This window comes from Oncorhynchus mykiss, chromosome 26, assembly GCF_013265735.2.
Source record: "Oncorhynchus mykiss isolate Arlee chromosome 26, USDA_OmykA_1.1, whole genome shotgun sequence".
NCBI classification, from domain to species: domain Eukaryota; kingdom Metazoa; phylum Chordata; class Actinopteri; order Salmoniformes; family Salmonidae; genus Oncorhynchus; species Oncorhynchus mykiss.
The window spans coordinates 24940023-24955912 of NC_048590.1; the positions used below are offsets into that span (position 1 = coordinate 24940023).

General features: G+C 45.6%; 1 protein-coding gene across 1 annotated transcript in view; it reads left to right on the forward strand.

Moving 5' to 3' along the window:
• The window catches only part of LOC110506093 (potassium/sodium hyperpolarization-activated cyclic nucleotide-gated channel 4-like), a 71316-nt gene that overhangs the window by 26731 nt on the left and 28695 nt on the right, over window positions 1–15890 (forward strand). The window contains exons 2-3 of the mRNA XM_036964557.1: window positions 4234–4316; window positions 4426–4849. Of these exons, the coding sequence (XP_036820452.1) occupies window positions 4234–4316; window positions 4426–4849 (507 nt within the window). The remainder of the gene's footprint in view (window positions 1–4233; window positions 4317–4425; window positions 4850–15890) is intronic.

A 15890-nucleotide genomic window follows, 5' to 3' on the forward strand; every position in this document is an offset into this window, starting at 1 on the left:
ACCGGTGTGGAGGAAGAGAGGTGGCCCTGGACCGACTGAACACCGTGCGCAGATCGTGATATTCCTCCGGCACCCCTGTCAAATCACCAGGCTCCTCCTGTGAAGAAGAGACAGAGGAAACAGGAGGGATAGCAGACATTAAACATTTCACATGACAAGAGACGTTCCAGGAGAGGATAGAATTACTAGACCAATTAATGGAAGGATTATGACAAACTAGCCAGGGATGGCCCAAAACAACAGGTGTAAAAGGTGAACGAAAAATTAAAAAAGAAATGGTTTCACTATGATTACCAGAAACAGTGAGGGTTAAAGGTAGCGTCTCACGCTGAATCCTGGGGAGAGGACTACCATCCAGGGCGAACAAGGCCGTGGGCTCCTTTAACTGTCTGAGAGGAATGTCATGTTCCCGAGCCCAGGTCTCGTCCATAAAACAGCCCTCCGCCCCAGAGTCTATTAAGGCACTGCAGGAAGCTGACGAACCGGTCCAGCGTAGATGGACCGACAAGGTAGTGCAGGATCTTGAAGGAGAGACAGGAGTAGTAGCGCTCACCAGTAGCCCTCCGCTTACTGACGAGCTCTGGCCTTTTACTGGACATGAAGTGACAAAATGACCAGCGGAACCGCAATAGAGACAGAGGCGGTTGGTGATTCTCCGTTCCCTCTCCTTAGTCGAGATGCGGATACCTCCCAGCTGCATGGGCTCAGCACCCGAGCCGGCAGAGGAAGATGGTAGTGATGCGGAGAGGGGGGCGACGGAGAGCGCGAGCTCCTTTCCACGAGCTCGGTGACGAAGATCAACCCGTCGCTCAATGCGAATAGCGAGTTCAATCAAGGAATCCACGCTGGAAGGAACCTCCCGGGAGAGAATCTCATCCTTTACCTCTGCGCGGAGACCCTCCAGAAGACGAGCGAGCAAGGCCGGCTCGTTCCAGCCACTGGAGACAGCAAGAGTGCGAAACTCAATAGAGTAGTCTGTTATGGATCGATTGCCTTGACATAGGGAAGACAGGGCCCTGGAAGCCTCCTCCCCAAAAACAGATCGATCAAAAACCCGTATCATCTCCTCCTTAAAGTCCTGATACTGGTTAGTACACTCAGCCCTTGCCTCCCAGATTGCCGTGCCCCACTCACGAGCCCGTCCAATAAGGAGAGATATGACGTAGGCGACACGAGCAGTGCTCCTGGAGTAAGTGTTGGGCTGGAGAGAAAACACAATATCACACTGGGTGAGGAACGAGCGGCATTCAGTGGGCTCCCCAGAGTAACACGGCGGGTTATTGATTCTGGGCTCCGGAGATTCGAAAGCCCTGGAAGTGGCCGGTGGATCGAGGCGGAGATGGTGAACCTGTTCTGTGAGGTTGGAGACTTGGGTGGCCAGGGTCTCAACGGCATGTCGAGCAGCAGACACTTCCTGCTCGTGTCTGCCTAGCATCGCTCCCTGGATCCCGACGGCTGAGTGGAGAGGATCCGAAGTCGCTGGGTCCATTCTTGGTCGGATTCTTCTGTTACGGTGCGTGAATGAGGACCCAAAAGCGAATTAACTTAAACAGAGCTTCTTTAATTACCAAACATAGGTAGGCTCAGACGGGCCGGCAGATTCCGACAGGACAAGACAAGGTTACAGCAAACATGACGACAGTCTGGTTCAGGCATGAAACACAACAAACAAGAATCCGACAAGGACAGGAACAAAAACAGAGAGAGATATAGGGACCTAATCAGAGGGAAAAAGGGAACAGGTGGGAAACGGGGTGACGAGGTGGTTAGGAGGAGACAAGGCACAGCTGGGGGAAAGAGGGGGAGAAAAGGTAACCTAACAACGACCAGCAGAGGGAGACAGGGTGAAGGGAAAGGACAGAGACAAGACACAACATGACAGTACATGACAATCTGTAGCCTAATAAACTGCATGCTTTCCAGAGTCATAGTGGGAGGACCACACAACATATCATCCTCACTAGTTGATCAATTAAATCAATATTTGTTTCCATTTGTTGCGTAATTAATTTTACAGACACAAAAAGATTCCATCTTGTCTAACGTGTTTGGTTTTGTCGACATCTGGAACGTTTACCGACAAATTAGCTGTTTCCATCAATCCTGTCGTGAAATGTTTTATCCGACCTTCGGATAAAAAGGTTCGATGGAAACCTGGTTGTTTGTTCCACAATATTTTCATCGTGGGTCACAACCTTCATCACCACGGTTGTGAATCTCTGACATTGAGGAGACCTAGAGACATGAGGTATCGGGGGACAGACACATGGTTGGTGTCTGTAGTAGGCTATAGTATGTACAGTACATGACCAGAGGCTTGGGAAGGCTGTTGACCACAAATACCCCATTTCTTCATCCAAGGGAACAGGTGGAGTTCACACAGGTGTGTGTCCCCTCTCTTGGCCACAGGCCCTCTCAGGGGATCCTGACAGTAGCTTACATACCCCTCCTTCCCTCATTCTGAGGCCCAGTAAGCATGTGGAGGAGCCCTCCTCCCCTGCCTCTCTACAGCCTCCCCCTGTCTCTTCTCAGCCTTCTCTGTCTCTCTCTCTCTCTCTCTCTCTCTCTCTCTCTCTCTCTCTCTCTCTCTGTCCAAACAGACAAGACAGTCTGCCAGCTGGGCCTTTTCTACTTCCTGATGTCTCTGTTTGTTTCTTCACGACCTAGTTTAAACTAACAGTCAAGTCACCATGAAACTGGCAGAAAAGTGGCGAGGACACTGAGCAGGTGTTGGCACGAAAATAAATGGATATATTAGCACATAGTGATTGCAGCGACATTAAGGGCTGTTGGTGCACCTCCAGCCCGTTAGCAAGCTGTTTTGTCGTCATGGTGTCAACTCACATACTTCTTCCTGACATGGGGAATACGAGGGAATGGGAAGAACATCGAAGAGCAAATGTCATTACCCGTGTACATGTTATTTCCTTTGAAGTTGTGTCTTGTCCTCTTGGGCTTTAAATCTTAACATGAGCAAACACAGTGGCGGAAACGTCTTTCTAAATATAACTCTGCTTGACAAGAAACTGAAACCGTGGATACCCTTTTACTTTGAAGAATTCCTATTACTGCCACTGTTTCGTGTGTCAGTGTGTAAGCGAGATGGGGTTTAGTGTGTGTCATTGTGTGTGTGGGTGAGTGAGTGTGTGTGTGTGTGTGTGTGTGTGTGTGCGTGTGTGCACACGCAGGTGTGTGTGTGTATTTTTGTAAACCGTAATCCATGGCTCAACTGTCTTAGACAGCTGTGTGTGTAATATCCCTGTAATTAATGTTTATTTCAAAGTAATGTGTCCACAGACAGGCAGCACAGTGATCTCAGAGGCAATTGGAATGTTCATCTCCACTGAGAGGCATCACAGCAAAGCAACCATCAACATTGTGAATAGTATATTTTTCATTTCTTCTGGGTCTCTGCTTTAAATTGGTTTTGCTCTGAGATGGATTTTTATGGGGCCGGTTAAACTTGAGTGGTTAAATCATCCTGCCCAGAAGAACTAGTTCACAATGCGGGACGCGCTCCCTCTGTGCCATCTATAGAACACCAAGGATACTGTATATCAACCTGTATACAACACCACCAATCTGGATTTAATTACGAAGCGGGCGGAGAGTGTAATTTACAACCAAATTGTCCGACTGGGAAGATGGACAACGTCACCCAACACTTTGTAATCAACATTTAACCCTCGTTGACCTTTTTAAATGTGCGCCCAGCAACCACAAGCAGGAGACAAATAGGTTACGCATCAAGACAGACTGGGAGATGTAGGCTAGGCTGCGTGTGTGGGCCATTACTCCTTCAAGAGAGCCGCAGGCGGATAACATGTGAGCACATGTTGTGACAGCCATGGGTCACACAGGTTCTGGCCGTATCGGGGATTTAACAGTTAGTTTAATTCAATATTTGATATTGAATCATTAACTTTAAAAGGCCTTCAAAGACAGGATTTAGTGGCGGGTCAAGACACATGGCCATAGTGTACATAGTGCACATAGTGTACACAATCCTAAACCACGTTCATTATTGAACATGTTGAATGTCAGTGGCAGTATAAAGCTGTTCAGTACAGTACAGTCTATGTGATGGTATAAAACGAACCGCTCATCCTAGATAGCTGCTGTAGCTTACAGTATGTACATTTAATGTGATCAGTGGTAGCGGTACTTCTCAGGGAGAGGCAGCTGTTGATCTTTTCTCCTAAATCCTTTCTACCCAATTCCTGTCTCTCCCAGGTGCTGCTGGAGTTGACTATAGTGCTACTGATAGTGGGGAACCTGATCAACATCCCTATGTGGTTCCTCCTGTTCTCTTCCAGGTTCTATGCCATCTGTGGTTCCTCCTGTTCTCTCCTAGGTTCTAGGCCATCTGTGGTTCCTCATGTTCTCTCCCAGGTTCTAAGCTCTCTGTGGTTCGTCCTGTTCTAGGTTCTACTGGGACCTGACCATGCTGCTGCTGATGGTGGGGAACCTGATCGTCATCCCGGTGGGCATCACTTTCTTCAAAGACGAACACACGCCCCCCTGGATCATCTTCAACGTGATCTCAGACACTTTCTTCCTCATGGACCTGGTGCTCAACTTCCGCACGGGCATCGTCAAGGAGGACAACACCGAGATCATCCTGGACCCACAACAGATCAAGATCAAGTACCTGAGGAGCTGGTTCGTGGTGGACTTCATCTCCTCCATACCTGTGGACTACATCTTCCTCATCGTGGAGACGCGCATCGACTCAGACTTCTACAAGACGGCCCGGGCGCTGAGGATCGTCCGCTTCACCAAGATCCTCAGCCTGCTCAGACTGCTCAGGCTGTCCAGGCTCATCCGATACATCCACCAGTGGGAGGAGGTAGGGTACTGTATGAGGGTGTGTGTTTGTGTGTTGTGTTCGTACGTACAATATGTGCGCGTGAGAGATGGGAGATTATTAGAATCCATAGTATATCTACCAAACACAGAATACCTACACATGAACCCAGACCATCTTTACTACAGTCGACTGTCCTCTGTGGAGTATAGCCCCTCAGAGAGAGATAACATTGTTTACTGAGATCCATAATGTGTTACCGTTCCCCTGGGGTTGGGCTAGAGGAAGCTACTCTAGCTAGCTGTGTCTGATTAGATCCACTAGTGAGGCAAGGTGAAGAGGCTTTTTGCTTCACCTCATCCACCAGTGAGATGATGAAGAGAGAAACGTTGATTACTGTTCTGTGCACCAGCAGTCTATCTACCAGTCTGACGAAGGGAGTCGAGAGAGAGAGAGAGAGAGAGAGAGAGAGAGAGAGAGAGAGAGAGAGAGAGAGAGAGAGAGAGAGAGAGAGAGAGAGAGAGAGAGAGAGAGAGAGAGAGAGAGAGAGAGAGAGAGAGAGAGAGAGAGAGAGAGAGAGAGAGAGAGAGAGAGAGAGAGAGAGAGAGAGAGAGAGAGAGAGAGAGAGTCTGCTGCTGAAATACAGGGATGATTATAATTTCTGTAATAATTAGAAATGTTCCCGTCCCTCCCTGGGTGTATCCTTGAGCACTGTCCCAGACGTAAGAGGTGCAAAGTGAAGCAGCAGAGCACAGCAGGAGATGCATTCAGTCAGTCAGTCACTAAGGAGACAGAGACACTCCTTCACCACCAGGAAAGCAGGGCGCACACAGACCCAGGCACCGCCACAGTGAATTTACATACCAGCCAACAGATGGGGCTCCCTGCCCAACCACTGCCATTCATGCTCTAGCTTCTACAAACATTGTATTTGTCTAAACTGCATAGTGCTACTCCATTTGAAGCCTTGTCATGCACTCTTAGAAAAAAAAGGGTTATTCGGCTGTCCCCATAGGAGAACCCTTTTTAGTTCCAAGTAGAACTCTTTTGTGTTCCATTTAAAACCCTCTGGGAAAAGGTTTCTACAATGAACCTAATAGGGTTCTGCCTGAAACCCAAAAGGGATCTCCTATGGGGACAGCCGAGGAATCCCTTTAGGTTCTAGAAAGCACTTTTTTTTCAAAGAGCGTGTAGCATTGTTTTTTATTTTATTTTAATATTGCAGATAGAAGCCAGAATCTATCAATGTAATTGTCTGCATAATTTCCAATCCCCCATATTTTTTTTTCAAATATATTTTCCTTTATTATTTACCCCTAACCCTCCACCCCTCGCCTAATTGGAATAAACTAATAGACAACAACACTTAGGCTTCTCCTTCCAGCTTATACATACTATATACATTTTACTGACACAGTATATTTTACAATAGTTATATTTTGTTTGTTTTTAGTCTCATCCTTCATTGTTTGTAACATTGAAATGTTTGTCAGGACAGGTTCCCTCTCTTTCTCTCTTCTACAGTACTACTTAGACAGAATGATTGTGTCCATCCCTATAGGGTATTTTGATCACGGCTCTATTCAGCTCTCTAAACCAACTGAGGCGCTCTCTTTCACAGTTGCTGTAAAATGCCTTCAAATCACGGCTGGGTGTGTTCACCTGAGAGTTTTACTTTGCATGAACAATGGGGGAGGTTGATTAGCTGGCTGATTGCCAAACAGACCACAACACTAAACCACACCATACCCAGGGGCATTTTAAAAGGGGCCTTTCAACCACATCGACAGACAGTTTGAGGCAGCATACCACTCAGGTTGTCAAGTATACATCAAAGAGGCAGCATTGCTAGTAAATGAATCTCATCACCATCAAACCCATTTGTCTTTATGTCTTCATGGGAACTGGGAACTGGGACTGATAGAGGGGACTAGCCAACACAGAGGCAGATTCTATTTGTATGTGTGTGTACAGTGGGGCAAAAAAGTATTTAGTCAGCCACCAATTGTGCAAGTTTTCCCACGTAAAAAGATGAGAGAGGCCTGTAATTTTCATCATAGGTACACTTCAACTATGACAGACAAAATGAGAGAAAAAAAATCCAGAAAATCACATTGTAGGATTTTTAATGAATGCATTTGCAAATTATGGTGGAAAATAAGTATTTGGTCACCTACAAACAAGCAAGATTTCTGGCTCTCACAGACCTGTAACTTATTCTTTAAGAGGCTCCTCTGTCCTCCACTCGTTACCTGTATTAATGGCACCTGTTTGAACTTGTTATCAGTATAAAAGACACCTGTCCACAACCTCAAACAGTCACACTCCAAACTCCACTATGGCCAAGACCAAAGAGCTGTCAAAGGACACCAGAAACAAAATTGTAGACCTGCACCAGGCTGGGAAGACTGAATCTGCAATAGGTAAGCAGCTTGGTTTGAAGAAATCAACTGTGGGAGCAATTATTAGGAACTGGAAGACATACAAGACCACTGATAATCTCCATCGATCTGGGGCTTCATGCAAGATCTCACCCCGTGGGGTCAAAATGATCACAAGAACGGTGAGCAAAAATCCCAGAACCACACGGAGGGACCTAGTGAATGACCTGCAGAGAGCTGGGACCAAAGTAACAAAGCCTACCATCAGTAACACACTACACCGCCAGGGACTCAAATCCTGCAGTGCCAGACGTGTCCCCCTGCTTAAGCCAGTACATGTCCAGGCCCGTCTGAAGTTTGCTAGAGAGCATTTGGATGATCCAGAAGAAGATTGGGAGAATATCATATGGTCAGATGAAACCAAATATAACTTTTTGGTAAAAACTCAACTCGTCGTGTTTGGAGGACAACGAATGCTGAGTTGCATCCAAAGAACACCATACCTACTGTGAAGCATGGGGGTGGAAACATCATGCTTTGGGGCTGTTTTTCTGCAAAGGGACCTGGACGACTGATCCGTGTAAAGGAAAGAATGAATGGAGCCATGTATCGTGAGATTTTGAGTGAAAACCTCCTTCCATCAGCAAGGGCATTAAAGATGAAACGTGGCTGGGTCTTTCAGCATGACAATGATCCCAAACACACCTCCTGGGCAATGAAGGAGTGGCTTCGTAAGAAGCATTTCAAGGTCCTGGAGTGGCCTAGCCAGTCTCCAGATCTCAACCCCATAGAAAATCTTTGGAGGGAGTTGAAAGTCCGTGTTGCACAGCAACAGCCCCAAAACATCCCTGCTCTAGAGGAGATCTGTATTGGAGGAATGGGCCAAAATACCAGCAACAGTGTGTGAAAACCTTGTGAAGTCTTACAGAAAACGTTTGACCTCTGTCATTGCCAACAAAGGGTATATAACAAAGTATTGAGATAAACTTTTGTTATTGACCAAATACTTATTTTCCACCATAATTTGCAAATAAATTCATTAAAAATCCTACAATGTGATTTTCTGGATTTTTTTCTTCTCATTTTGTCTGTCATAGTTGAAGTGTACCTAGGCCTCTCTCATCTTTATAAGTGGGAGAACTTGCACAATTGGTGGCTGGCTAAATACTTTTTTGCCCCACTGTGTGTGTGCGCGCAAGGCGTGCTGATCGGCGCTGGGTAGGCAGGCTCTGCCTCGGTGCTGGAACACTACAGTGGTAACGCCACAGAAATGTCATCTGGCACTCCCGAATAACTTGTCGACCACATCTCACCACCTGACTGACTTTTTGACTTTTTCGTGATGACGACTACATTTCAAATTACGACATTTTTAGAACTGCATCATCATTTGACCTTTTCTAATAATATGTCTTCTTAAATTGCTGGTAGCTGAAGAGCAATCCACAGCGCCATAGGAAATACAGTACTTCCTGTTTAACTTGCAAGGTCTTTGATGTTGTTGACTCCGTTGCTACCCCCAGCACAGCGACATTGCTCGTTCCTCTGTCATAGTTGGTCCTGGAGACGTCTGATGCCCTCTGACCTGCTGAGTGAAGGAAGGCTTCATGTTCTCACCTGTCATAGTGAACAGAAGACAAATGCCTCCGCAAGGCAGCTCCCCGTAGCACTGTCACAGTCAACAGAACAGCTCAGCCCGTAGTCTCCTCTAATCACAGCTGATATTCTAACATCCTGGCCCACACACACCCTCACATTAAGGGTTAAATGAACCCCTTGGCTGTGAAGATGTCAGGGGCTTTATTTTCTGTGTGTGCGTGTGCCTGTGTGTTTACATGACTTGCTACTGTAACATGTGCTTAGGGGCAGTATCTCAAGTCTTGATTGGTGCCCCGTAGTCAACTCTGACCCTTTGTTGCATGGCACAAAGGACTTCCCATCCTATCAAATCAGCATCTCAAGTTTTAAACAGCTATCTGTTAAACCTCACAACATTAACTAACCAATAATAAACGCATACAGAATAAAAACATTGATCAAACATTCCATTCCAAGACATAATAGCCGTGAGGGCTCAGTGAACTACAGTGTTTTACAGCTTACAAACAGGCTGTGGTTGATAGTTGTGGTGGTTGTGTGTGTGGGGGGGGAGGGGGAGTGGGGGGCATTGTTGTAGATAATGATATTCTAAGTGGTGTGCAGATATCCATCATATCAAAGGGAGGAGGCTGCAATCAGTGCCATGGCATCTCTCCTGTCTGTCCTCCTATCCCCATCTCTCCCTGTCTAGACAGCTGGGCTGTACTCATTGTCATATTTCATTGGGATAAAAATAAGACGCTGGCCGAATATCCTCCTCATCGGAGTTGTCTCCTATAGACAAACCCAGTGACTTGAATTAAATTAGTCAACATGTTATTAAATCAAACTCAAACGAATGCACTAATGACTCATTTGTGAGAGAAGCTCCCATGCCAGATGTCTTCAACATCACCATCCCCCTGCTTGCTGCTTTTAGCAGGGATGCAGAGGCATTTGGGGCATTGACGAGGAAATAGTTTAAAAGACAGAATTGTCAACGGCCTTATGTGGAAATAGTATAAAAGCCAAAGCATCAAGCCCCAGATTTGGATTTTTTAAAATCTCAGTCAGCACTTAGCTGCACTTAATTTCGCAGAAAGAGAGAAAGAACATCCTTAAATACTTTTCCGACTTAGAGTTAACAAGAATAACATTAGTGGGCGGCGGTGGATCGTTTTCAACATGGCAGACAATTCCACAGTGTTTTGAACTTGGTGTCAGGAGCTTTTGGAGCACCACCATCTGTGTTTGTTTAGTGGATGGAGGCAGGGAGTCCATCTCTATTAATATTGGCATCTGGGATTGTTAAGATGGATGGCTTTTCTGCCCAACTGGCTGTGTGCAGGATGGAGGGGGGGGGGGGGGGGGAGGATCCGATATGCCACAGAAAGATATCCCAAGGTGCTTCGATAAGAGTGAGCCACGTGGTCGCCAGGCAGGCAGGCACGCCACGAGGGAGGGATGGAGGGAGGGCACTTCCATTCATTTTCCACCCAATAAATCAGCACACACAAAATATGTAAATAATGCAAATCAGCCAATCAGTCCTCCACTTGGTGACCCGTACCTTGGCCAAGGACTGCTGTTTCACTGATAAGAAAGAAGAAAAGGTTTAATGGGGTATTATTGAGTGCACAATGAGGCTTGCCAGCAAGAGTGACAGGTCCTCAAGACTGTCTGTGAATGTGCCTTGTGTGATATTAATACCTACAGCAGGGCCCCTCAGAAGACTTCTACATTAAAATGTGTAATCCGGCACGCACCCATCGATGCTTCTCGGTAGGAAGCTGAATGAAAGCGTTCTGTGGCTTCCTCAAAAGCCCTCTAGGCCAAGGCTTGTATAGACAGCTGATGAAAGAGTGCCCCATGTGGTTCTTTCTCTCTGTCGCCCCCATTTCTTTATCTACACAACTCCCTTGTCTACCATTACAGTGTGGATGAGGGTCTGGCATTTTGTCAGGGCATTTCTTTATCAACACAACTCCCTTGTCTACCATTACAGTGTGGATGAGGGTCTGGCATTTTGTCAGGGCATTTTACTGTGTCACCCATGTTGTTCTTTTATACTGAATTCCAGCCCAATGTTGAACTAAAATCAGAAAAGGGGGGAGGGTGGCATTGTGAAACAATAGGATTTTTCTTGGATTTGGTGGTCGACACGATGCCAGACATTCATCATCATTAGCAGCCTGGACGGGAAACACCAGATGCCACAGCATAGCATTACATTGACTGTGTCTCACTCACAGACGTATGCATCTATTCTCTCTCTTTCTCTCTCTCTCTCTCTCTCTCTCTCTCTCTCTCTCTCTCTCTCTCTCTCTCTCTCTCTCTTTCTCTCTCTCTCTCTCTCTCTCACCTGGACCACACTCGTCTCTCCCTCCATCTGTCTGAGATGGCTCTGCAGCTGTGACTGTGACTTCCTGTGTGTCCCAGATAGCTTCCTGACACGATCAGGTGTCTCCCTATTGATCAAATGGATGTCTTGTCTGGGCATGTCTGTCTTTCTGGACTGGGTCCTGTTTCTTTCCACTGTGACGTCTCAGACAATTTAGCTTTCTTTTAATCTAAAAGAAACAAAGCAGCAATGATCCTTCCACATTTACGATTTGTTGAGAAGACAACGATGATGCACATGTGAATGTGCAGTACGCATTAGATGTAATGTTTTTCTTATTCATCTTGACCACAACACAGACACATAACAGTTCGATATGTCATTAGAACTGTTGTAGACATTCCCCTAGCTATTAACCGTAATAATGTAAAGGATATTGAAGGTCACCTAGGTGGTAAAAGCCTTGGTTTCAAACAGAGTAGAGCTCGTCCATAGCTCTCTCCATTGAGAGCACTGATGAGGTTAGGTGATAGAGTAACGTGGCTGCCAATGTCAGAACCCCTGCCCTTAAGAAGCCTTTGTGGATTGTCTGGGTGCCCTCGTCATTCATGGCTCTGTTGTTTAGCCGGATAGTCATGCGGCCAGGCTTATTGTATGTCCCTATCAATTAAAACAAAGAGGCCAGCCATCCATCATCCCTTTAATGTGTTGTACTCTACAATGCAGTGTGTGTGTGTGTGTGTGTGTGTGTGTGGCTAAGCTGCATGTTGTGACATGCCAGCAGCCCCAAATGACTTTAGAAGCAAATGACAGTGAGTGCATGGTGCACAGTGTCCAGCCCCTCCCCTGTACATCTCTAATGAACACTTGGCAATTAGGCACAGAGCCATTTGTTTTTTTGGCCCCCAACAACGAACAGGTTGTTTTTCCATTTAGTGGGAATGGGAATATTTTTGTTGTAATTGAGTTAAGGCTGAGAGGAGATATAGGCTAGGAAGATATATAGCTAGGACCCCCCCCACCCCCCCCCCCCCCCACTGAAATGTACTAGTTAAAGCCCCTGCTCTCTTTTTCTGTCTCATTTGCCAGTACTATCTGGAGATTTGCATTGCATTATTCTGTCAGGAGAGCTTTATACTCCATTCAGTACAGAAGTTCAACAAGTATTTTAAGGGCACATCCCACTGGGCACACACATCAATTCAACGTCTATTCCACGTTGGTTGAACGTAATTTCATTGAAATGACGTGAAAACAACGTTGATTCAACAACGTTGAATCCCGTGTGCCCAGCGGGATGGAACTTCAACAATTACAGGGATTTGACAGTAGAGTTTTCTTTGTACAGTACTAGTAGTATTGGACAGGTATTTGTATCTCACCTATGTAGCTTCCCTACTCAAATCGAGCAATACATATATATATAACAAGCGACCTTCTTAGCTTGACACTTCACGTTGACTAGCTCCATGACTATTGTAATGTTAGTGACATAAGATGCTCGGACGGGAAGTGTGAACAGATAATTCATTCATTGTTTTGCTGTGAACGAGATCCTGTGGGCTTGAACAATGTATGTTTTATATCATCCATTTTTAATGGGCAGGAAATGTCTACATTTAAATGCATTACGAACGCATCCACTGTATCAGAGAGCTCACTCTCCCCTTTTGGAAAAACAATTTTACAAATTAAAAAAAAAATCTCAATCTCATGTGTGAGATTGGATGGGGTAGGTCATGATTTTTTAATTTGACACACATGGGGATGTTGACAACTCTTTAATGGAATGGAATGCCATTTAGTTCCAGCTGGAGAATCAACATCACAATATATTGCTTCGTATCAGCTACCATAACCATTATTGTGTTTGGAAAGAGAGTGGGCTCTTTAAAAACCAATATATCCTCCTTGTGTTTGGAGTGGAGCACAGCTGTGGAGAGGAGAGAGGGAGAGAGGAGGTGAAGAAGAAGAAGGGAGTGGTAGATTAAGTGAAAAGGACGCAGCCAGGGGAATGACTCGGCTCAGATGATGTACAGTTGAAGTCGGAAGTTTACATACACTTAGGTTGGAGTCATTAAAACTTGTTTTTCATCCACTCCACAAATTTCTTGAGTTTTGGCAAGTCGGTTAGAACATCTACTTCATTTTTTCAACAATTGTTTACAGAGATTATTTCACTTATAATTCCCTGTATCACAATTCCAGTGGGTCAGAAGTTTACATACACTAAGTTGACTGTGCCTTTAAACAGCTTGGAAAATTCCAGAAAATTACGTCATGGCTTTAGAAGCTTCTGATAGCCTGATTGACATAATTTGAGTCAATTGGAGGTGTACCTGTGGATGTATTTCAAGGCCTACGTTCAAACTCAGTGCCTCTTTGCTTGACATCATGGGAAAATCAAAAGATATCAGCCAAGACCTCAGAAAAAAAAATTGTAGACCTCCACAAGTCTGGTTCATCCTTGGGAGCAATTTCCAAATGCCTGAAGGTACCACGTTCATCTGTACAAAAAATAGTACACAAGTATAAACACCATGGGACCACGCAGCTGTCATACTGCTCAGGAAGGAGGTGCGTTCTGTCTCCTAGAGATTAATGTACTTTGGTGCGAAAAGTGAAAATCAATCCCAGAACAACAGCAAAGGACCTTGTGAAGATGCTGGAGGAATCTGTGAAGATGCTGGAGGTACAAAAGTATCAATATCCACAGTAAAACAAGTCCTATATCTACATAACCTGAAAGGCCGTTCAGCAAGGAAGAAGCCAGTGCTCCAAAACCGCCATTAAAAAGCCAGACTACGGTTTGCAACTGCACATGGGGACAAAGATCATACTTTTTGGAGAAATGTCCTTTGGTCTGATGAAACAAAAATAGAGCTGTTTGGCCATAATGACCATTGTTATGTTTGGAGGAAAAAGGGGGAGGCTTGCAAGCCAAAGAACACCATCCCAACCGTGAAGCACGGGGGTGGCAGCATCATGTTGTGGGGGTGCTTTGCTGCAGGAGGGACTGGTGCACTTCACAGAATAGATGGCGTCATTAGGAGGGAAAATTGTGTGGATATATTGAAGCAACATCTCAAGACATCAGTCAGGTTAAAGTTAAAGCTTGGTTGCAAATGGGTCTTCCAAATGGACAATGACCCCAAGCATCTTCCAAAGTTGTGGCAAAATGTCTTAAGGGCAACAAAGTGAAGGTATTGGAGTGGCCATCATAAAGCCCTGACCACAATCCCTTAGAACATTTGTGGGCAGAACTGAAAAAGCGTGTGCGAGCAAGGAGGCCTACAAACCTGACTCAGTTACACCAGCTCTGACAGGAGGAATGGGCCAAAATTCACCCAACTTACTGTGGGAAGCTTGTGGAAGGCTAAACGTTTTACCCAAGTTAAACAATGTAAAGGCAATGCTACCAAATACTAATTAAGTGTATGTAAACTTCTGATCCACTGGGAATGTGATGAAAGAAATAAAAGCTGAAATAAATAATTTTCTCTGCTATTATTCTGACATTTCACATTCTTAAAATAAAGCGTTGATCCTAACTGACCTAAAACAGGGAATTTTTACTTGGATTAAATGTCAGGAATTGTGAAAGTCTGAGTTCAAATATTTGGCTAAGTTGTATGTTAACTTCCGACTTCAACTGTAAATACACCACGGACTAAACACTTTGAACAAGCGCCCAGAGCTTTAGCTGGATGTCTCTGCCATGCACTCACTCTGGATCCTGGCGGCCTGACGCTTCCCTCTTACCCCAGCAGAAACTTCTTGGGGACATTATTGTCTCTCCCCTTTCTGGCTGGCCCATCTGACGGAGGTGATCTGATGTGATGGCCCAGCGTCCACACTGTCCCAGAGAGGCCCGTCACACAGCCTGTCTCAGTACTAGTCCCTGGTCCCTGTCTGTTGTTTCCACACAGCCACTCCGATAGAAACAATGAAACGTCAGATCAACAAGCACTGGGCTTTAGGAGTCAACCGGAGACATCTAGCCTGAGTCAGGAGGAATGGTGGAAAGCACCTGCCTGTGTGTGACTGTGGCTGGCTTCTCTTCTCCCCTCTTCCCAACGTTCGCCAGCAAAGACGAGAGAGATGGAATATCCCTCTCTCAGCCTTAAGCTTTTAAATGGCGCTGAGTGGCTTGTAATAAGGAGAACAGCAGTTAACAGTGCACACCGCGGCCCTCAATGGGATTAAGTGGCTTTAAATTGTTGAAGCCATTAAAATCCACACTAGAGTAGAGTAGGCGTCCTGTAGCTGCTTATGAGTCTATTTATCATTAGGATTAACAACGCTCGCCCATGCTGCCCACACTCAGTCTGCAGGGAGGCATACACACACCTGCCCATCCCTCCATCCACTTTGTGTTAGTGTGCTTACCTAAGGGGTTGATTAGAGTGATTCAATAAAGCCTACTCATAGGCTAAGCCATGCTCACATGACCATCCTGACCATCCTCTACAGACCACCCATGTCAACGTCTGTAAAAAGCACAAGCGTTACATCGAAGATGAAGTTCGTTATGTTGCTGTACGTTGAGGCTAGGGTCCTGCATGTGTGATGGAGAACACTGTGGCCTTGGACTAGAACGTATGCTCAGATTCAGACTCAACGTGGTCTGGCTCAGCCCACGTGTTGCATATAGGAAATCCACTGCTTGGCCTTCACCTTGACTATAAAAAGTATTGACCAAAGGGTTAGGGAACAGAGTAAACAGGCAACACCCCTGGAGAAAAGGGTCTTTGTAATCCAGGGCTTTGTCTGCCAGCCAGCC